The 24,385-nt window shown below is 34.3% G+C and overlaps 1 protein-coding gene across 3 annotated transcripts in view; it reads left to right on the top strand.

Annotated features, from left to right (window-relative positions):
- LAMA2 (laminin subunit alpha 2) overlaps positions 1–24,385 on the top strand; it is a 631,935-nt gene that overhangs the window by 402,828 nt on the left and 204,722 nt on the right. For all 3 annotated transcript variants that reach the window (XM_057489270.1, XM_057489268.1, XM_057489269.1), the window contains 3 exons: positions 8,627–8,733; positions 13,599–13,779; positions 16,628–16,764. In XM_057489270.1, coding sequence (XP_057345253.1) covers positions 8,627–8,733; positions 13,599–13,779; positions 16,628–16,764 — 425 coding nt within the window. The remainder of the gene's footprint in view (positions 1–8,626; positions 8,734–13,598; positions 13,780–16,627; positions 16,765–24,385) is intronic.

The following is a 24,385-nucleotide window of genomic DNA, read 5'->3' as shown; positions in this document are numbered from 1 at the left end:
AGAATTTATAAATGCTTTATATTAGTGATAGTATACTATGCAAATAAAACCAAGTGGAATGTGAATCCAAGTTAGCCCTTGAGTGCTTTACATTGGCTTCGGCAGTCTCACCTGCTGTCATAATCTGTACGCAGAGCAGGTTCAGAGAATATCCCAACTGTTCACTTCAGCCAACTTCAGGCAAGAAGGGACTCTTCCAATCATTCAGTTGCATCCCAGGACCTGCAAAATTATAGAAACCACTAGGAATGTAGAGCCAGTTATTGTCTCTGTTGTAAACACCAAAGACCTGGTAGGGTGCTCTATTTCAAAAAGAAATACGGTTTTCTCAGAGTTTTGGAAGGTGACTGCCAGCTTTTGACATTTAAAAATGACAGTTTGCTGAATCAAAAACAGATCACTCTCTGGAACAATTATCATCTATTAAGATCATCTGTAAATTTTTCTTAGAGGAGATCTTTATTTTTTATCTTTTAATTTTATGTTTTTATTTTTTGCCTCTTTATTCCCTTCCCCTATTTCACCTATCCACCCCAACCCTTCCCCCATGGCAACCACCAGTCACTTCTCAGTGTCAATTAATCTATTGCTGTTTTGTTCATTTTGTTTTGTTTGTCGTTTAGATTCCACAATAATTGAAATCATAAGGTGTTTGTCTTTCTCCACCTGGCTTATTTCACTTAGCATAATACCTTCTAGATCCATCCATGCTGTTGCAAATGGAATAATTTATTTCTTTTTTATGGCTGAATAATATTCTATTGTATATATGTTCCACCTGTTCTTTATTCATTCATCTATCAATGGGCACTTTGATTGCTTCCATATCTTGGCTATGTCATAAACATAGGGGTGCATATGTCTTTTTGAATCAGAGATTTTTGTTTTCTTCAGATTAATTCCTAGAAGTAGAATTATTAGGTTGTATGATATTTCTATGTTTAGTTTTTTGAGGAACCTCCATACTGCTTTCCACAGTGGCTGCACCAATTTACATCCTTACTAACAATGTAGGAGGGTTCCCTTTTCTCTACAATCTTGCCAACATTTGTTATTTCTGTCTTTTGGACAGTGGCCTTTCTGACTGGTGTGAGATGATATCTCACTGTGGTTTTGATTTACACTTCCCTAATGACTAGTGATGATGGAGTGCCTTTTCATGTGTCTGTTGCCCATCTGTATTTCTTCTTTGGAAAATTTTTTTTCTGTCTTTTCATTGGGTTGTCTTTTCTCTGGTGTTGTGTTGTATGAGTTCTACATATATTTTGGATGTTAACCCTTTATCAGATGCATCATTTAGAAATATATTCTCCCATACTGTAAGTTGCCTTTTTGTTTTTTGCTGGTGTCCTTAGCTATACAGAAGCTTTTCAGTTTGATATAGTCCTGCTTGTTCATTTTGCTTTTGTTTCCCTTACCCGGAAAGATGTAACCAAAAAAAAGTTACTCATGCTTATGTTCAAGAGTTTTTTGCCTATCTTTTCTTCTAAGAGTTTTATGTTTTCATGTCTTATGTTTAGCTTTTTAATCCATTTAATGTTTACTTTTCTGTATGGTAGTAGGAAGTAAACCAATTTCACTCTCCTCTGTGTAGCTATCCATTTTTCCCAATACCATCTATGGAAGAGAGGGTCTTTTCCCCATCAAATATTCTTGCATCCTTTGTCATATAGTAATTGACCATATATGTGTGGGTTTATTTCTGGGCTCTGTATTCTGTTCCATAGATCTATGCATGTGTTCTTGTGCGTGTACCATACTGTTTTGATTATTATAGCTTCCTGGTATAGCTTTAAGTCAGGGAGTATAATACCCCTAGCTTTGTCTTCTTTTTCAGGATTATTTTGACTATTCAGGGTCTTTTGTGGTTTCATGTGAATTTTTGGATTATTTGCTCTAATTTCATTGAAAAATGTTGCTGGTATTTTGGTAGGGATTGCATTGAATCTGTAAATTGCTTTGGGTAGGATGACCATTTTGACAATATCAATTCTTCCTATCTATGAGCATGAGAGAGATTTCCATTAATTTGTGTCTTCTTCAGTTTCTTTCATCAGTGTCTTATAGTTTTCTGAGTACAGGTCTTTTACCTCCTTGGCTGGGTTTATTCCTAGGTATTTTATTCTTTTTGATGCAATTGTAAAGGGAATTGTTTTCTTGATTTTCTTTTTGCTGGTTCATTGTTAGTATATAGGCATGCAACAGACGTCTGCATATTGATTTTGTGTCTTGCAACTTTGCTGATCCAGTTATTCTTATATATTTTTTTAAATTTAGGGTTTTCTATATAGTATCATGTTACCTGTGAATAGTGATGTTTTACTTCTTCCTTACTAATTTGGATGCCTTTTATTTCTTTTCTTGTCAGATTGCCATGGCTAGGACTTCCAGTACTATGTTGAATAGAAGTAGTGAGAGTGGGCACCCTTGTCCTATTCCTGATCTTAGAAGAAAAGCTTTCAGCTTTTCACCATTGAGTATGATATTAGCTGTGGGCTTGTCATACATAGCCTTCATTATGTTGAGGTACATACCCTCTATGCCCGTTTAGTTTAGTGCTTTTATTGTAAATGGATGTTGAATTTTTTTTCAAATGCTTTTTGAGCATCTATTGAGATGATCATATGGTTTTTGTCCCTCCTCTTGTTAATGTGGTGTATTACACTGATTAATTTACAAATATTGTACCATCCTTGCAACCCTGGAATAAATTCCACTTGATTGTGATGGATAATCCTTTTGATATATTCTTGAATTCTGTTTGTGAATATTTTGTTGAGGATTTTTGCATCTGTGTTCTATTTATCAATATACTTGATATACAGACCAATGTCTGTAGTTTTCTTTTTTGTAGTGTCTTTGGTTTTGATATTGGAGTGATGCTGGTCTCATAGAATGAGCTTGGAAGTATTCCCACTTTTTCTATTTTTTGGAATACTTTAAGAAGGACGGGTATTAGCTGGTCTTTAAATGTTTGGTAGAAATCACCTCTGAAGTCATCTGGTTAAGTTGTCAGGAGTTTTTTGATAACCTATTCAATTTTGTTACTGGTAATCAGTCTGTTCCATTTTTATATTTCTTTTTAGGTCAATCTTGGAAGATCGTACATTTCTAGAAATGTACCCATTTCCTCTAGGTTGTCCAGATTATTGGCATATAATTTTTCATAGAATTCACCTATAATTCTTTTAATCTCTGTCTTTCAATTTGTGAATTTAGTCCATTTACACTTAATTATTGATAAGTATGTACTTATTGCCAGTTTATTAATTTTCTGATTGCTTTTATAGTTCCTCTTTCCTTTATTCCTCTCATATTCACTTGTTATTTGATGGTTTTCTTTACTGTTGTGCTTGGATTCCTTTTTAAAATTTCTTTGTATATCTATTATAGACTTGGTGTTTGTGATTACCATAAGGTCAATGGTTGCTCAACTTCAGACACAATCTAAAATTACTACTTCTTTATTCTTATTCCTCCTCCACACATTATATATCAGATGTCATAATTATATTTTTTGAGTATCCCTTGACTAATTTTGTGTATAGTTGATTTTACTACTTGTATTTCTTGACTGCATACTTGCTTTGTTTTGGTCTGCTACCTTTACTATATGTTTATTTTCACTGATAAAAAATATTAGACTTAACATTTCCATCTAATGAAGTCCCTTTAACATATTCTAAGGCCAGTATAGTGGGGGTGAATTGTTTTAACCTTTGTTTATCTTGGAAACTTTTAATCTCTCCTCCAATTCTGAATGATAACCTTACTGGGTAGAAGATTCTTGGTTGTAGTTTCTTCCCTTTAAGGACTTTGAACATTTCATGCAACTCCCTTCTGGCCTGTAAAGTTTCAGCTGAGAAATATACTGATAGATTTATGGAGTTTCCCATAGGTAACTGTCTGCCTCTCTCTTGCTGCTTTTAATGTTCCTTATCTTTAATCTTTGCCATTTTAATACTATATGTCTTGGTGTTGTCATCCTTGGATTCATCACATTAGGGGCTCTCTGTACTTCCAGTACCTGGGTGTCTGTTTCCTTCTGCAGATTGTACACGTTTTCAGCAATTATTTCTCCAAAGACACTTTCTATTCCTTTGTCTCTCTCTTCTCCTTCTGGTACCCCTATTATGCAAATATTGTTTCATTTGGAGTCATCATACAGGTTTCTTAGGATATTCTCATTTTTTGAAATTCTTTTTTCTCTCTGTTTTTCAACTTGGTTACTCTGCAGTTCTCTGTCTTCCATAACACTGCTTCCTGCAATCTACTCTTCATTTTTTCTCTATTGTATTTTTCATTTAAGTTATATATTATTCAGCTCTGAATAGCTCTTTTTAAAATCTTCTGTCCCTTTGTTGAAATCCCCACTGAGACCATCAATTCTTTGTGTAGGTCAGTGAGCATATTTATGACTGCTACTTTGAAATGTTTATCCAGAAGAGTAATAATTTATGTTTCATTTAGCCATCTTTCTGGTGTCATATTCTGTTTCTTGTTTGTTTGTTTGCTTGTTTTGAACATATTCCTTTGCCTCCTCATTTTTTCAGAGTTTCTTTGTTTCTTCCTTTGCATTAGACAGATCAGCTATGCCCCCTGTTCTTGAAAGTAATAGCTTTATGAAGTGGGCATCCTCTGGTACCCAGAAGCTTAAGATTCTTTGCTTACCAGTGCCTGATTATCTTTTGTGGGTGAGCTTCAATTGCTGTCAGTGGCTGTGGAGTGTGCCTGCTTTCTCCCTGTCTAGCCTCTGCATGCTCTTTTTATGATATGTGCTTCTGCTGGGATTCATTGTGGTGGGGCCATCCTCTTCCTTCCAGTCAGCAGTTGGGGACTGGGCCAAGCAGAGCAGTTATGCCATGGGGCATGGGCAATGAGTCAGTGGAGAAGACAGAGTTTAGAGCTGGCTCCTTCAAGTGTCTGGCCAGTTGAGCTGAGGGAGGACAGGGAAAGTATTGTACACCCTTCACTTGCCATTGAGGAACATCAGTCTGCTAGTAGGCCAAGCAGGCCAGGAGGGGCAGGCATGCAGAGAGGTGCTGCTATGCAGAAGTGCTGCTCCTTTGTTGAGCCAACAAGGGAGATGGGGAGTTTTAGAGCTGGCTCCTACAAATGCCTATCCATTTTAGCAGAGGGAGTACTGGGTAAGTGTTGCATGCCTGCCCTTTCTCCTCTGAGAGTGCTCCCTCCAACACCTGCCCTTATAGTACACTTCCCACTGCTAGTAAATCTTTGAGACTACTCCCTCTGTGTTGGGTATCATCAGGCCCAAAGGAGTATGCCTGTCTTCCACAAATGACTGAGTCTCAGCCTCCCAGAGTGCCCCAACTCTCCTTGGTGTTCATCCCCATTAATCATCAAAGCCCAGTGGAATGAGGACTTGTACCTCCAGGGCCAGCTGTGTGAAATGCCTCCCACTTGTGGGGTGTTATGAGAGAAATGTTTGGATCACAATGACTCATGATTCTGTCCCTTTACCCTTTTCTATGTGGTTTTTTCTTCTTCACCAGGCATAGATGGGCTGTTCTGCAGTCTTCAGGCCATCTTTAGGGTTACCTGCATTTGCTGAAGTTGCTTCCTTGGTGTGTATGTGGGATTAGGTTTTCACCTTGCCTTTCTACTGCACCATCTTTTCACAGTCTCTCTACCTATCATCTGTAAATTGATCATTTTAAATTTTTTTAAAATTTACATCTTTTAAAACAAAGTTTCCACAGGCTCAGAAGTGCTTTTTCACTGTATCTACACTGTGGATTTATGGCATCTGTGTAAAAAACATACGGAGCTTCAGAAATTCTCCCATTCAGACACATCATGATGATGTAAATTTCTAGCTTTTCAACCCTTGGCAAGACATTTGACCTCATGGAGACTCAGTTTCTTCATTTATATAAAAGGTCATAATTGTCTATGGGGATTAAAGGATATAGCACATACAAATTATCCATTCTGTAGCTACCTGGAACCTAGGGTACTCACAGAGGGCAGCTTCTTTGGTAGTAGTGCTCATAGGTAGTTGTGAGTAATCCATGGTTCACTAATTTTAGAGCTGTGTCAATCATTTACTGACCTTTTTATCTTCCAGTGACCCTTTCCATAAAGGTGAGGGATGGTTCCACTCATATCATTGTGGTAAATTGGGTATCTATGGTGTGAACTCTTAAGAATACATAGAATTATATGGTATAAAAACATTTTGAACCATCACCAATTTTTACACTGCTTGCTGTAGATATGATTATGGTTTTTAAGACTTTTCAGCATGTACAAATATAAGAAGCTCACTTATTATTAATTTCCATAATTTTTCATAGATATAGTAATTCTTTTATGCATTGGTAAGGCAGAAAACCCTCAAGAAAAGAAAATTTGTGATAAACTGTTGTTCTTGTTGCCTGTATATATGTTCATGAAAAACACACCATTACAAAAAAACATATTTTGCTTTTTAAATATATGTACACTGTGTTATACATTTCATTCAAAACTATTAAACATTCTATGTAGCCTTTGTTATTTTTATGATCACATTAATTTATGGTCAACTTAATCTTATGTTTCCCACTCTAAAAAAAATGGCTTCTAAATTCTAAGCCATTTGAGATTTTAGAAGTTGATGTATAGGATACATAAGAAACTCACAAAAAGAAAATAAAAGTATATATAGCAATTCTATTGTCCAAATGGAATGGATATTGAAAGAAAACATTTCTTTAGCCTTTTCTCATATCACAGCTATAGACTATAGACTCTCCTTAGATTCTTGCCTAATGAAAATGACTGGCTACTGATGGGGCCAGTTCCTCACTGTCCACCCAACAAGTATCAAGTTGGCAGGCAGTGAAGGCCCAATACTAGAAGAAAAATCAAGGAATTTTTAGGAAAGCAGTAAACGTAAGAACTTTGAAGCAGATGAACAGAGGAAGAGTATAAGCTGATGGAGTAGCTGTTTGTAATGTATTTATAAGTTGTGCTCTGATTGATCAAAGTATCCAGAGACATGAAATATACAAAATTTATGAAAACTATCTCTGAATAGTCTAAATTTCCATGTTACTTCCTCCTGCACCACGTTTTATTCTGGTATCAATACAATTATATGTATCATTAAAAATATACTTGTAGACTACAGAGGTAGCCAATAATTACTGTTCTATTTATGAAAAAGCCACTATTTTATGAAAAGGCAATATTCATCCCATTATACAATCATAGACAATATTTTCTATGATCGTTTTACAGATTACCAAGGCTTATTTACTACTCTTGCAAGTTTGTACCCTTAAATAACATTAGTTTTAATCCCCCATCTCCATCCCCTGTAACCACCATTTCACTGGGTTTTTTTTTACAAGTTTGACTCTTTTGGATTCCACATGTAAGTGGTATCATACAGTATGTGTCTTTCTCTGTCTGACTTGATTCATTCAGCATAATGTGTTTAAGGTCCATCCATCTTGTTGTGAATGACAGGATATCCTCTTTCCCATGGCAGAATAGTATTCCATTTTGTATATGTACCACTTCTTTTTCTCATCCATTCATCCATTGATGGGCTTTTAGGTTGTTTCCATATCTTAGCTATTGTGAATAAAGCTGCAATAAACATGAGAGTACATATATAACTCTTCAAAATATTGTTTTCCTTTCTTTTGAAAGTATACCCAGTAGTGCAATTGCTGGATTGTATGGTATATCTATTTCTAATTTTTTGAGGAAACTCCATATTGTTTTCTATGGTGGTTGAAGCATTTTACATTCCCACTGACAGTATGTAAGAGCACCCTTTTCACCACATTTTTGCCACCACCTGTCATCTCTTGTCTTCTTGATGACCGTCATTTTAACAGGTGTGAGGGAATACATCATTGTGGTTTTGATTTGCATTTCCCTGATGATTAACAATGTTGAGTCTCTTTTCATGTACCTCTTGACCATTTTGATGCCATCTTTGGAAAAAATGTGTACTTAGTTCTTCTCCCTTATATACCTCTCTAATCTTAAAGATTTATGTATAATATATATATTTTACCTCAAACTCATTTTTCAGCTTAACACAAAAACTGGTGCATAGTAAATAATCATTACATTGAAAAAATAATGTTGCTTGATTAATAGAGGCATTAATGTTATGCCAGGGTGATTATTAATTTTTCTAATTTCTCAAAATTATTTTAGCTCTAGAGCCAGTATGCACTACTTATAACTCACTGTCAAGCAATGAAACAGCTAAAGGAATGACTGAGAAAACATTTTACCTGGAGTCATGGGACTGAGGGTCTGGACTCAGCTGTATCTCCTATCATGTGGCCTTGTATGAATTATGGCTTCTTTGAACTTCAGTGTTTCATTTTCAAAATTGGATTAATAATGATGACATTAAGTTTTAACAGCATATGATGCAGCAGGCACCATGCTATAGCTTACATGAATTATCTCTACAGTTTGTACAAATGTAAGGATCAAATGATACAATGTTTAATAGCACATATAGCAAATCAGAAAATATTCTATTCTAAGACTTAGTTGCCAGTGTTAGCCTCTGGGGGATATTTATTATCGATCAAGCTTACTAGGACAATTACAATTTTTTCTCAACCACAGGTCTCTCTTCTCTTTGCAGCTTGTCGCTGTAATGTCAACAGCTCCTTCTCCGAGATATGCCATGCCAAGACAGGGCAGTGCGAATGCAGACCTAATGTGCAGGGACGGCGGTGTGATGAATGTAAGGTACGGAGTAGGTGCTGACCAACGAACTATCTCTTGAAAATTTCCATTACCTTTCAAGTGACATACACTAGCATATTGAAAAAAATGTTCAGGATTATCTAATTCTTCATGCAAAATTACTGTGAAATGGTTTTTGAAAATAGAACAATTTGCCATACACTAGCATTTGACCTTCAATGTATATTCCCTTGTCAGTAGATTTGTGTAATATTTACTGTAAATCAGATATTTCTGAAACAACATACAAATTTAATACCAGTCGATGGAGAGTAGAATACTCTTTCCTTTAATGTTTTTTTGTTTATGTTCTTTGTTTATGTATTTGGCAGAATAAACTGCCACACCCTTTGCTTTTAGCAAACACTTTGCTCTAGTTCCATTATTTAGAAGTTAGTTCCAGCGAGCACTGTACTTACCAAAAATTTTCAGTGGAAAAGCTAATCAAGGTATTTTTTAGATACATCATTTTGCTAAAATCAAACAAAAATCAAAATATGTTGCTCGCCATTCCTGAACACAATGCCTTGCCTCTAGTATTGTGAGCATCTGGAGATTCCTCCATGAGAGTGCATGGATTTGTTACTACCTCTTTCACATAAATATGTATTTTTAGTGGTAAAGACTGGTATGCAGAAGCAAGCGTTTCTCAGATTATCAAAGTGGCCATTCTGTGGGAAGTTCTATCATCTGCTTTTATCTGTTGAATAATATATGATCTTTCTGTTTTTGTTTTATTTCTCTGTTGGCTTATAAAGCCCAATATGTGGTGGGACCCAGAGAAGCAATTCTGTGTGTCATGTGGCTGCAGTCCTGTTGGCTCTGGGACACCGCAGTGTGATGTTACAGGAAGATGTGTCTGTAAATCAGGCTTCGTAGGGAGACAGTGCAACCTCGGCAGGCAGGCGCTCCGACAGGAGGGGCGGTCCCAGAGAGCGCAACGGGTGCTGGGGTCTCGCCAGAGGTGGGCTTTCAGCAGCTCCAGCGGGTGCCCTCGAGGAGCCCATCGGGCCCCGGCTCCGGTAATCCCAGAGGCGTTGCATGGCTCGTGCCTCTGCATGTTGTGTTCCGTGTGCTGCAGCTGACCTTCCCCGACGGCAGTTTACCAAGTAATGGTTCCTAAGCGTGCAAACTGCAAGTGCAAAAAATAATAATAATAAGCCAAAACAAAACAAACTAGACAATATTTGACTGAAGACTTGTTATTAAAAATAATGATCTATATGTGTTAAAAATCATACTCAGGTTTATAGGTTTATAAAAGTTTCAATTAACCATGGATATGTAGAAAACAAAGAAAAATTATTGTAGGAGCCTGTGATCTTAGAGGTGGAAAGGACCTCTTCAGGCATCATTTGGAGCAAGTTGTCTTTTCTGAAGAACAAATGAAGGGAAATCAAGCAAAGAAAATGACTTGCTCAAGAAAATCCAGCATATTGGTCTCACATTTGGCTAACATTTCATCACAGTCAATGATTTTGTTACATTTCCACATCCTAAATTTGCTCGTGTATACAACCAACACATTTTCTCATGTATACAAACAAGGAACACATTTTAATACACTATAAATGTATCACATACACAAAGTTAGGAAGCATGTTTTCCTCCAATAAAGTTCAGTCCCCCTTTTCACAAGGCAAAACAAAACAAATGCTTGGAGGAAAGAAGAGAAAAAGGTAGGAGGGGAAGGAAAGAAGGAGGGTCCATGGCCAGAGTAATAGGAAACAAGGTTTGCCAGTGTAGAATTAGAGCCTGTGGGAGAGGAGAGAGGGTAAGGGATAGAAAAAGAGGAGTGAAGTAGAAAGAAAAGAAGTAAAGAAAAAAAAATTCACATTATTTTATTTCTTAACTCTTCATTGACATTTTAAGAAAAACTAGTTTTGATATCAGACTTTCTCAGGTCAAATCCCAGACTTACTGCTTCCTAGCTGTAAGTTTTAATTTAAGTTTATATTTAAATTTAAAAAGTGAAATTCAATGTATAGAAATATTATCTTTCCATAATTCAGCTTCTTCATCTGTAGTAGGACCCACTTCACGAGGTTTGTGTCAGCTTAGATCCTCCGAGAAACAAGTGCCAAGAGATTTACTGGGAGACAAGCCTTAGAAAGATGAAGGAGAGGGCAAAGTATGCAGGGAGCCTTCTGTTCCAATGCAGGTCTGACTTGCACGAAAGGAGAGGGAAGGAAAGAATGGGTCGAAAAGCCTTATTCAGTACATTCTGCCAAAATCTCCAATTCTTGGCCTGGTTCAGTGGGAAATGCCCAGCAAAATTTGCCCATTAGAGGAATCCTGGATTGGGAAGGAAGGTTCTGGTACTTTACTGTAATCAGTCATTGACTGGGAGAAGCATGACTTGGTGTGAATTCCTCCAGTGGATCCAAGAGTGGAAACTGAAGGCTGTCAATCATCAGCACTCCCATTGCAGCTTCTCTTGCAGGCATATCTTTCCAGGCACTCCCCTAGCTATTTCCAGGTTGTCATAAGAATAGTGCAATGACATACATCTGGAGAATTCTTAGGAAATGTTAGATATTATTACTGTTATTATTACATGAAGAAATGAAGACTAGGGATGTTTGCTTCTTAAATTTGTTTGTTACAGGGATTTTTCCTAGACTCTAAGATAAATTTTTATGCACCAAATTTTATTACAGAATTTGGTACTCTTTGTTTTGATAAACTTAGACAATAAAACTGCATTATTTAAATATTTGAAAAATATGATAGAGATATTTCTTCTTAAATATCTCTTTATGTAATGAACTTTGGAATTTTAAAAATATGACTTAGAAGCTCACTTAATATTTTATTAACTTATACAGCAAAGATATATATGCTAAGATATATAAATATATATATATACACACACATACACAAAGATATATATATTTGTTATGTGTATATATATATGCCAAGTGAAGAAAAATTGGGTAAATAAAAATAAAAGTAAAGTACTACCTCTCTAATTCAGAGTTCTAAGTCAAGAAAATTAAAGAAATAAGGACAAATGCAAAGTAGTACTTCTATGATTCAATTATTTTTTTAAAAAACTTTTACTATATCATGTTCTAGTCTTATTTCTGTGTATATGTTTCTCTTTGTGTGTTTCTGAGTGATATGTGTGTCATTATAGTTAGGTAATTAGAATCATAGTGTATATATATAATTTTGTATTCTGCTTTTTGAAGTTTTACTTAATTCTATATCCTAAGCATATTTATATCATTAAAACTGCTTCAAAACAGGACTTTAATGATTGCATATCATTTCATGGCATGAATGTAGCATAATTTAATTTATTCAACTTTTTCTCTAACATTGAACATTTAAGTGCCCCTCGAGTTACTGTGATACATAATATTGTAATGGATATGCTCATATTTTAACCATTTTCCCAATTTCTGACTATTTCTGTAAGCCAGGTATGTAGAAAAAATTCTAGATTGAATTTATTTTTGTGAAATGAAAATACATTATTTTTTAAATGAAAATTTTCCTTATATAATTAAATTTAATTATATAAATAAATAACAAATCATATATTAGGTCATTCATTAGAACTGATACACACTTTCTTCTTTAATCATATAGTGAAATCTAAATTAGGACTATAAACAAAGTCAGCATTAAATACAAAGATTAAAATGATCATCAAACAACCCAATTACAGTTAAAACACAGAGCTGTTCTTAATTACAGTCAAATTTGCACACTTATTTTCAGTGTGATTTTGTTTTCTAGAACTTATTTTTAATACTGTTAACAATAATTGTTAAAATACATAATGAGGCTTATTCATTTCTGTTTGGGTGGCTCACATTAAATAGCAAGATTTATTTTTATCAGAAAGTAACTATTAAGTCTAATTTTCTAAAACAGGGGATTATCTTTTATAAAGAAGTAATTACTGAGACTAATTTTCCAGATTTAAGTATCGTAAAAATGTGACATACTTCATATTTTAAAAGACAACCTTGATGTGCTTTATGTAGGGTATTAGCTTTTTATTTTTCTAGTAGGAGTAATTTTTTTTTTAATCCATCAGCACTTTCTAACATAGACACTGTAGGTCTGACGTCATGTATTTCAAGGAGGTCAGCCAAAGCTAGCAATGAAAGCTTGACTAGAGAAAGTTAAATGTTAAAAATAAGAGAAGCTTATCAGTAGCTCATCAGAGAATAACAGTTTTTTTCATCTACCTAATCTGTTGCTTTGATGTGCATTCCACAAATCATTTTCAATTAAGATAAAACCCAAGAAACTAAATGTTTATCAAATCAATTATTTTGTCAGTCTAGGCACAACCTTGTAAGTTATATTTTCAATGTGAGCCTTATAGCGATGGTTAGAAGTACTTATGGATATATGACAAAGATTAGATTAAATATAGGAGAAAAAAATTATTTTAACTTTAGGTCTCCAGTCAGTAATATTGAAAACATTTTTACCAAGTTAAAGGAATGCATAAGATATGAAAGTAATCAATTCAGATAATTAGGAATGAAGCAAGTAAAATTTTCAGTTAAAATAAAAATACCACCCACCCATAGCTTATTTCCTCATTGCTGCTAGAATCTTGGGAGGTCTAGCAAACTGGTGAACATATAACAGACTGAATAATAGAGTCCTAATTCTGCCACTGATTTTGATGAAATTTCAAAGTAATTGAACTTTTTCTCTTTGTAGATCATAAAATGAGTTCCTTTAGATTACATGACAACTCCATTGTTATAACATCAGTGAAAAACCTTGATAACCCATAGGCTCCTCTTTTCCCACCTGATCGTTTGGTGTTGTGCATTTTGTTCATTAATGAATTAATTGGTTTAAATTTAATTATTCTCTTTCCTCTTCTATGTCAGCCTGAAACCTTTGGCTTACAATCGGGAAGGGGATGTATGCCCTGCAACTGCAATTCCTTTGGGTCTAAATCATTTGACTGTGAAGAGAGTGGTCAGTGTTGGTGCCAGCCTGGAGTAACAGGCAAGAAATGTGACCGCTGTGCCCACGGCTATTTCAGCTTCCAAGAAGGAGGATGCACAGGTCTGTAAATAAGATGAAGCCTTATGCATTCATTCTCTGGTTTAGGTGTTTTGGCATCAATAACAGTTTGTTTTTCATGGCTCCCAGAGATTAAAGGAAAGGCATCTTGACAACAAATGTATATACAAAATATTTAACCAAACAGCAGTACGTATTTATTTTAAATAAACCAACAAATGAAATGCAATGCAATTTGAAACACTGTTCTATGAATAACTGCATGTTCTCAGTTTTTTTAAAAAATGCATCAGCGGATCCCAACTGTGTGTCCTTCTCTGTCTATGATGTACATTCAGCCAGTGACTCAAAGACTATTGCAGCTTGAAAACCAAATTTTCAATTTTTGCAGCCACTGTTATCTTGCTTTAAACTCTATTCCCAAGCTAATATAGGTCAGCTTTTCCTTTTCTTATTGCAAAATTGGTACAAGGGTCAGGCAAGTTAAATATTTTGCTGATATAAAAAAATATGTTTCCATCTACTTCAGGTACCTTGAAAACTGTGATATTCTGAGAAAGAAATAGATTGACTGTAGATATATGTTAGTTCATGGGCAATGCAGTCAGAGATTTCTAACCATGATTCCTTCAAGCTGTATTTTTTATCCAGCCTCAGCCTTCCCACGAAGCCTGAATTAAGAAAGTAGAAATTAACACACTACAGGTGAAAGTAAAGATTGAATATTAGCCTAGATTTTTAGTCACTAATTTGGAATTGACCCTTATTCCAGCAATCACTAGGTTGAATATTATGTGTGTTTACTAAATTCACTTATTCAACATTAATGATACTCCTCCTATATGCTCCGCACCAGGTAATATTTTAAGACTTATTGACTATTGTAGCAACTATATCTGAGAAGTGACAGGAATAGTATTTTAAATTATTTTAATAACCAGTACCTTTTAGGTATTCTCAATCACTTTCTATATTTAGTTTTTATCATAAATTAAGCCATTAAAACTTATTCTGATTGTTATAATTTTAGATCCTCCAAGAATCTATATGCAATCTCTAAACCAATACCTGTATATACTAAAAAATTATAAAGGTGCCTTCTAAAATATACTCTGTTCTTTGAATCCAACTCTCACTAACATTTTTACTTAATATGAATTAATAAAATGGTACTATACATTCAAATATATCCACTACAGAAATTATAAAAGAGGCCAAGAACATTATTTAAAATTATGAAATGGTGATAATATAGATAACTAAGTCATGCAGTATGACTTGGTTGCATTCTAACTCAGAGAAACAGAAAAACTACAACCAAAGCCCCCCAAAATAGGATAGCATTATGGTTGAGATCATGGCTCACACCAAAGAGTTTGTATTTGTTTAGTGGCTCCTCCAGTAACTAGTTACATGACCTTGACTAAGTGACCTGTTCTCACTGACCCTTTGCAAAATTCATCAATTAAATAAAAAAAATAATAGTACCTACCTCACTGTTGTGTTTTTTTTTAAGAGTTAGTTGGCTATATAATATTTAGAGTAATGCCTGGCACATAAATACTATGTGTTTATCATTGTTATTATTGTTATCATTCTCTCTTTATTAGTATTATTAATTGTGGTAAACATTCTATTTTGGCAGGGAAAACCTATGTGATTACTTAAGTCTTTTTGTTATCCAGTGTTATAATTCCACTGAAGAAATACTTAGAGAATTTCTATTTGCAAGTAATGATTTGAGCTGTCCTGAGACATTTTTTCACACATAACTTTAAATGTGAACTATTTTTCTTCTTAATAAATGGTACTTATAAAATAAATGCTTTGGCTTAAAATTAACAATAATGATAATACAAAAACAACAGCTAGCTTAGTGTTTACCCTATATCAGGCAATATGTTAAACATTTTTCACAGCTGGTATGGAACACTGTGAGCAATGATAATTGTGATCCTTTAAAAAGTAAACTTAATCAAATACCCTAAATGTATTCTGTTTAAAAGATTTAATCATCATATAACCAACTAAAACATTTCTTACAACATTAGTCTTCTGTTTGAATCTATTTGCTGTTGTTTCTTCTGTTCCTTTTACTTTGATTTGAAACACTGCACTAAAATATACTCAGTAGTTGAGTCAACTATAGCTAATAAGTGGTGTGCATTCATTGCCTTGAATGGCTATGAAGGTCTCAAGTCTTTGTATTTCAAACCTTATTTTTGCGTTCTTTGAGAAAGTGCATGGGTGGGGATGTCTGCACTCCCCCTATATTGCATTGTAGCTAAGAAAATGAAAAATCTATTGAAAAGAAGGCAAGTGGTAAATAAAACTCAAAAATGCCTCTCTCTCTATATATATGTATATATATGCATGTGTGTGTATGTATATATAACTGTATATATGTATAGTTCCATAATTCAACTATTTATATTTGAAAAACTGAAATACCCTGATATGTTCCAGTGATAACTATATACATGATATACTCAATTAAAGTAGCCTATTATTGCTTACTGGTTTTTACTGCAAATAAGGATCATCAATAGGAAGGAAATGTTAATCTATACAACATAGAAAAATTAGTTATGCATTTAAAGTAAGTAAAGAAACATAATTTTAAACTTTATAGCTAGAAAGATAGTTAACATGGAATCTGATATGCCACTTCTTTCTTTAAACTAAGTCAAAAGCTAAAAATCCTTCACCTCTTGAAATTATTAAATGAAATATATATTACTGAACAACTGTGAAATAAACTGTATTATGATATAAAAGAGAGGTAAGTATTCACTTTCAAGGATCCTTAAACATAATATGGAAAATAAAACAACACAAATCATAATATAAAGTCAGTTTTTTACTATTTTTTTCCCGTTCACCTGTGAAGCTTGTGACTGTGCCTATCTGGGTAATAATTGTGACCCAAAGACAGGCCGATGCATTTGCCCTCCCAATACCATCGGAGAGAAATGTTCTAAATGTGCGCCTAATACCTGGGGACACAGCATTACAACTGGTTGTAAGGTCAGTGAATTGTTTTATTTCATCTGATAATGTTTTTTTAAAGATTTTTATTTTAGTAGGGCTCTATAGTTGGGTGTTTCAAAAGTCAGTATTATATTACAAAAAACAGAACTATCACTATAGCATGATTGCAGATATTGATCAGTATCTTACATTTTACTTGTGGGAAAGATGAAGTCAAGTATACATTTATGCCAGCTTAATCCGTAATACTTACAAAAAGGAAGGGGGGTGTAAAAAAACTATAATAAAACCAGAATCAGCAATAACTTTATACTTAGACACCATGAAATATATCAGCAAAGTATTAAAAACATTAGGAACTAATTAAGGGAATTAGCCAAAAACCTATAGGAATTGTCCCCAAATTATCACTAGGTTTCTCCTTTTAGGAAGTAATAGAGAGAATTTTCTAGAGTCCTATTCACAACTTTCAGCTTGGAAAAATCCTGTTTTTTCCCATGGGTGGGCTTTTAAAAGTGTCATGACCAGACTCATATTTGAAGACCATATGCTATCCAGCATCAGGGTGGAAGGTAAGTTAGAAGGCTGTTGTGGAAATACTGGTGAGAGACGACAGAGCTTGGATGAAGTCAAGCACCTCCACGGGGATAGAGGGGTACATTATAGACCTCTTAACACTGGTAATATGGCTTGGTAAGCTATAGGTTTGTGGGGAAAGAAAGAGAAGGCTTAAGGATGACTCCCAAGTTTTGTTTCACAACAGAGTAGATGAAAATATCATTTACTACTAGAAGGATTATAGGAGCAGACTCAAGTTCAGGAAGGAAAGGAGAGGAGTTCAGGTTTTTTGTCAGCTTTTCATGTGATATTAATTTAAAAAAATACAATTCATCTATTTCATGTAATGAGTTTTGACTAGTAATTACAAATGTGAAAACCTCCTTGTGTCCCTGGGTCATCTACTTCCCTTCTCCCCTCAGTCAGCACCAGGAAACTACCTCTTTTCCTTCTATCACTATAGTTTTGCCATTTCTACAAATTCCTATAAATCAAGTCAGAGTACATGTTATTGTTTGCAGTTTTTTTGCTTGAGAGGATTATTTTTTATCTGTCTTCCTTTACTTAGTATACAGCTTTTGTGATTCATCCATACTGTTGCATATGTCAGAAGTTCATTCTTTTTAACTGTTTAGTACTTTTCCCTTGCATGGTATGCTATGATTTATCTATTCATTTACCATTTGGTGGGCATTTGAGTCATTCCCAGTTTAGAGCTATTATGAATAATTTTGTCTTGAACATTAGTGTAAAATCAAAAGCACATGTATGGAAATATGTTTTCATTTCTCTCCACAAGAACACACCACATCCTTGTCAACTCTAATGATACCTAGTTTTTAAAAATTTTACACATTCAGTTGGGTATGTATTCATATCTTTAATGTCCATTGATATTGGGAATATTTTTATTGATTTGCCATTTATATACCTTTTTTGATCAAGTTGCTATACCAATCTTTTGCCTGTTTTTAATTTGGGTTGCTTGTTTTCTTATTGAGTTCTAAGAGTTCTTTAAATCTTCTGGATACAAATCCTTTAACATACATGTGTTCTGTAACTGTTTTCTCTAGTGTATAGCTTACTTTTTATTTCCTCTACAATTTTTTCATTTAATGTTTATAAAGACTAGTTTATTATCTTTTTTTTCATAGTTCATGTTCTTTGTGTACTAAGAAATATAATTTGTTTACATCAAGGTCTAAAGATATCTCTCTAATGTTTTCATCAAAAAGTTTTGTTTATTTTAGCTCTAAATTTAGGTCCATGTTTCATCTTCGATATTTTTTGTATACGGTTTAAGGTAATTGCCAAAGTTCACTTGTTTAATGAATATCCAGTTTACCAACACCAGTTGTTGAAAAGACTACCCTTTCTATCCATTGAGTTGTTTTGGTTGTTTTGTGATAGTAAACTGACCCTATATGTGTTCACACACTTCTGGACTCTATTCTGGTTCATTGATCTTTGTCTACCTTTGAGCTATCCTTGGACAGTACATCACACTGTCTTGAACACTGTAGCTTTTTAGCAAGGCACGACATCTTGTGAAAGAAGCTCTCCAGCTTTGTTCTTCATTTCCAAAACCTTTTGACTACATCAGATCTTTTGCATTTCCATTTAAATTTTCAAATCAGCTTGTCAATTTCTTTACAAAAAAGCCTGCTAAGATTTTATTGGGACTATATTGAGTCTATAGGTCAATTTGAGAAAAATTTATTCTAAGAACATGACATAACTTCCCATTTTATTAAGTCATACTTATTTCTCAGCAATATTTTATAGTTTTTGGTATGCAAGTCTTACACATGTACTATTAAATCTATCACTATCTATTTCATATTATTTATGCAAATGCTATTATTTATTCCATTTCAGTTTCCAGTTGTTCTTTTCCTTCCTTAATTTTTTAATTGAAGTAGAGTTGATATGCAATCTTATATCAGTTGCATGGTTACAACACGGTGGTTCACCAGTTAGCCACATTGTTAAATTCTTACACCTACTAGTGCAGTTACTGTCTGTCAACATAGGAAGATGTAACAGAATCATTGGCTACATTCTCCATGCTGTACTACCATTCCCATGACCAACTGATATTATGATTGAGAATTTTTGTGCCCCTCTAATCGCCTTACCCTCCTCACTCATCCACCACAAACCCTCCTCCATGGTGACCACCAGTCAGTTTCAGTGCCTATGAGTGTACTTCTATTTTGTTCATTTTGTTTTGTTTTTAGATTTTACAATGATGTGAAATTATAACATATTTGTCTTTCTCTGCATGGCTTATTTCACTTAGCATAATGATGGACCCTCTAGGTTCATCTGTATAATAAATAGCAGGATTTCTTTCTTTTTTATGGTGAATAATATTCCATAGTGTTTATGTACCACCTCTTCTTTATCCATTCATCTACTGATGGACACTTTGGTTGCTTCCATATCTTGGCTATTGTAAATAACACAGCAATAAACATAGGGGTGCACATAGCTTTACAAATCAGAGATTTTGTTTTATTTGGGTAAATTCCCAGAAGTGGAATTACTAGGTTGTATGTTATTTCTATTTTTATTTTATTGAGGAAACTCCATACTGCTTTCCACAGTGGCTTCACCAATTTATATTCCCACCAGCAGTATAGTAGGGTCCTCTTTTCTCCACATGCTCACCAACACTTGTTATTTCTTGTCTTTTGGATAGTGGCCATCTAACTGGTGTGAGGTGATATATCATTGGGGTTTTGATTTACATTTCCCTGATGATTAGCAACACAGAGCCTCTTTTTATATGCTTGTTGCTCATCACTATTTCTTCTTTGGAAAAATGTCTGTTCAGATCTTCTACCCATTTTTTAATCAGGTTATTTGTTGTTATTGTTTTTTTGCTGTTGAGACATGAGTTCTTTATATACCTTGGATGTTAACCCCATATCAGATATATCATTTATAAATATATTCTCCCATACTATAGGTTGCTTTTTTGGTTTGTTTGTGGTGTCATTAGCTGTACAGAAGCTGTTCAGTTTGAATAACTCCCACTTATTCATTTTTTATTTTGTTTCCCTTGCCTGAGGAGATGTGTCCAGAAAAAAATTGCCCATGTTTATGTTCAAGAGATATTTGCCTATGTTTTCTCCTAAGAGTTTTATGGTTTCATGTATTATATTTAGGTCTTTAATTGATTTCAAGTTTACTTTTATTCATGGCATTAGGGAGTAAACCATTTTTTTCCAACACCATTTATTGTAGAGTATCTTCTCCCCATTGAATATTCTTGCCTCCTTTGTCATATATTATTTGACCATATATGCATGGGTTTATTTCTGGGCTCTCTACTCTGTTTCACTGATCTATGGATGTGTTCTTATGTCAGTACCATACTGTTTTGATTACTATTGCTTCCTGGTATAGCTTGAAGTCAGGGAGCATAATCCCCCCAGCTTTGTTCTTTTTCAGGTTTATTTTGGCTATTTAGGGTCTTTTGTCATTACATATGAATTTTAAAACTATTTGTTCTAGTTCATTGAAAAATGCTGTTGTTATTTTGATAGGGATTTCACTGTATCTGTAAATTGCTTTGGAAAGAATGGCCATTTTGACAGTATTAATTCTTCCTGTCCACGAGCATGGGCTAGAGTTCCATTTATTTGTGTGTTCTTTAATTTTTCTCTCATGAGTGTCTTATAGTTTTAAGAGTACAGGTCTTTCACCTTCTTGGTTTAGTTTATTCCTAGTTATTTTATTCTTTTTGATGGAATTGTTTTCTTGATTTTTCTTTCTGATAGTTAATTGTTAATATATAAAAATACAGCAGATTTCTCTGTATTAATTTTATATCCCGCAACTTTGCTGATTCAGTTACTAGTTCTAATAGTTTTTTGGTGGAATCTTAGGATTTTCTATGTATAAAATCATGTCGTCTACAAATAATGACAGTTTTACATCTTTCTTATCAATTTGGATATCTTTTATCTCTTTGTCTTATCTGATTGCTGTGGCTATTTTCCTGCTTTATTTTGGATTGAGTAAAATTCATGATCACATTTAATCTTCACTTTTTACTTATTAGCAATACGTATATATTTTATATATTTTGTCTTTGTCTAGGGATATATCTCTTTAACTTTTCATAATGTACCTTAATATTATACTACTGTACATTTAGCATAAGAAGCTTACAAGGGTAAACTTCCAATTCCCTTTCTTATTCTTTATTTTATTGTTGTCATATATTGTACTTTTATGTATTATATATCCTACAATATAATCTGATGCTTTTGATTTAAATAGTCAATTATCTTTTTAAAAGGAGTAAAAACCTTTCTGTTTTTTCAGATAAGTATCAATTCTGGTGATACTAGAGGAAGTAGTTTATATATCTGATGATATTGGATCTACTGATCATGGAATAAACATTATGTTGATTACTATTGGTTGAATGCTTTTATTATTTTTAACACTGTTAACAATCTCTGCATAGCTAGATACTTCATTCACAACAATTATAAAAAAGTTCAAGGCGTCCTCATATATTTATGAATATGTAGTCTATGATTGACAAAACTGATGACTCTAATCCAAGTGAACAGTGATTTGAGATTTGTAGTTTCCCTTTGTGTCATAGACAATTTCTCTGTGCTGAGATGTGAGGACATGCATCATCTAATCTTTCACTGAAGTAGAATACAAAGCCTGCTATCATTCACTAGCAGGGGAATAGTGCATAAATCCTCTATTGCTGAACAAACATTACCCCTAATTATGATTTAAGTTTGATGTTGGCTATAGTGCTATCTAAACATATGGTTAATGATCTCATTTATTCTCCACTGTAACTTCCTGAATAAACTTCCTGATTTGGAAAGGTCCCAAGGTCTATTTGTACTGTCAACTAGTCTTTAAGAATTAGTGCTTTGCTGTTACATAATAAATTGGTAGCAGACATTTCATATTTTAGTTAAAGGAAAAATGTATCTTGTAAGACATTTAAAATTTTATTACATGATTATAGTTTTCATAATCTATTATAATTTTATATTTGTGATTATGGCTCATTTAAGTCATGGAAAATTATTTGAGTGAATAAGTTAAGTATTTTTATTTAAATCTCATACTACATCTGATATTCTGTAGTCAATAGTAGACTACATCTAAGGATAAGTTACCTGGGGTGACACCATCGGGTTATCCTGTGACCATGTTTTTTACATAATAAATAATCACGTATTAGATCTTTGGGCTTAAAAGTAGCTTTTTGTAGCATCCCCTATGCAGCTCTTTTTACTGGATAGCAAAAGAAGACATAGAAAAATATTTCATCACAACGACACCAAAAATAAGGCCTGGTGGTTATTTTAGTATCAGAATCTGGGAAGATACTTTACCAAATATTTAGACAGGAGAGAAATAAATGGGAAACTGGTGATTTTATATCACATCCTAGAAAGAGTAGTCCCACAAGAAAACTACTGTTGGCAGGAACAGAAGCAGGAATATCCCCAGTAGTGGTGGATATAAGAATTAGGGTGAGCCATGAAGTGTGAGAAATGCAAAGTGAGATCCAGCCAGGCTTGGATTTGGGACTTTGGCAAGTGGCTATGCATATGAGTCTGCTACAGAGCTGTAGCTCTGAGAAGAATCACAGAACAGCATCAAAAGGAAGCAGGTCCTAGATGAAGTGGAAATACTGTATGGTGGCAAGCTCAGGACACACAGAGAGATGGTACACACTTTGGTACCAAGACAGGACCCACTTGTGAGGTAGAACCACACCAGGTATCTAAACAGAGAAAGTAGAATATAAAGAATTATTAACTGGTAAAAGGTAATTGTACTTAAAAAGTATAAACAATGGACATTAGAGGTCCTGTAGTAGCAGGTACAAAAGAGCAGCTACTACTAGGCAGAGAAAAGGTAGACAGTAAAGGAACTAAGGGCTGAGAGGGCATTCCCCTTCTGCCCACACCCGCCAAGGCAGAGATTCAGACTTCATTGAAGAGAGTGTGGCACCACAGGAGCACACAGCCTGCAGGTAGAGAAACCAAAGCAGACAACAAAGGAAGCCTTACCAGAATCTCTGGGCAAGGGCTGGTCTAAGGTTGCATCCCATCATTGTTGAAGGATATGAGCATTCTAGAGCCACTTAGAAGCAGCCTGTCATAGTCAGAGCATAAGTGCAGACCAGAGTCACCCAGAAAGCTAACTGTGGAGTGAGAGTGGTCTGGCAGCATAGCTGGAATTCTTTCTGGGCCACTCTTTCTTCCAGTACTAAATAATAAACTAATAGTAATGATTAGAGTAATAAAGAACCAGAACCCAGGACAGAAGTGTCTTCTCATGACTACAGCCTTACTGGGTATCTTCAATGACGTCTGCTGACTAAACCTAACATTCTGCTATATGGTAAAAGAGAAATGTGTACAGGATGTAACTACAGTATCACAACGCAGGGCAGAGTAGAGTGACTTCAGAGCTCAGAGATAGTAGGTTGATCATTGGCACAGCTGGTGTCTGAAAATGATTTATTCCAAGATCCTCAATGACATTTTAGAAATCTGTTTGGCATTTTCATGAATTTGCAAGGAGATATGAGCTCTGTAAATCAAGAGTAGAAAGCCTTTAAAGTATATAAGACAAGAAGACACATGGATGGGCAAAAATTGAGGATGAGTAGGATGAAATAAAGAAATTACTGAAAAGAAGCTAAGGATGCAATACTGTTACTAGAATACGCATAGGTGGTGTATACATACAGTAGAATTTTCACTATGTAATGTGGGGCCTATAAAATGGAGAACAAATCTGAGAGGCAAATAGGAAAGTGGCTATACAAGATATTAGGATACTGTAGATTTGTCAGAGAAACAAAAGTGATATACTTCAGGAAGTATAGATGACCTTGAAGAACAAAGTTGGTAAACTAGAATAGAAGTAAAAATCAAAGCAAATTTGAATCAAGAAATTTTTTTTCCTCAAATAAAACAACTCACCATGTTCCAGTAAATTAATTTTAAAAAGAGTCAAACTTGAAAACTTCTAGTGAAATTTTGATTTCCATAAATAAAAAGAAAATCCTATGTATATCTAGGAAGAAGAA

The sequence above is a fragment of the Manis pentadactyla genome, chromosome 12 (assembly GCF_030020395.1).
Source record: "Manis pentadactyla isolate mManPen7 chromosome 12, mManPen7.hap1, whole genome shotgun sequence".
NCBI classification, from domain to species: Eukaryota; Metazoa; Chordata; class Mammalia; order Pholidota; family Manidae; genus Manis; species Manis pentadactyla.
The sequence above is the reverse complement of the archived record's forward strand: the minus strand, read 5'-3'. Positions and strand labels throughout refer to the sequence as shown.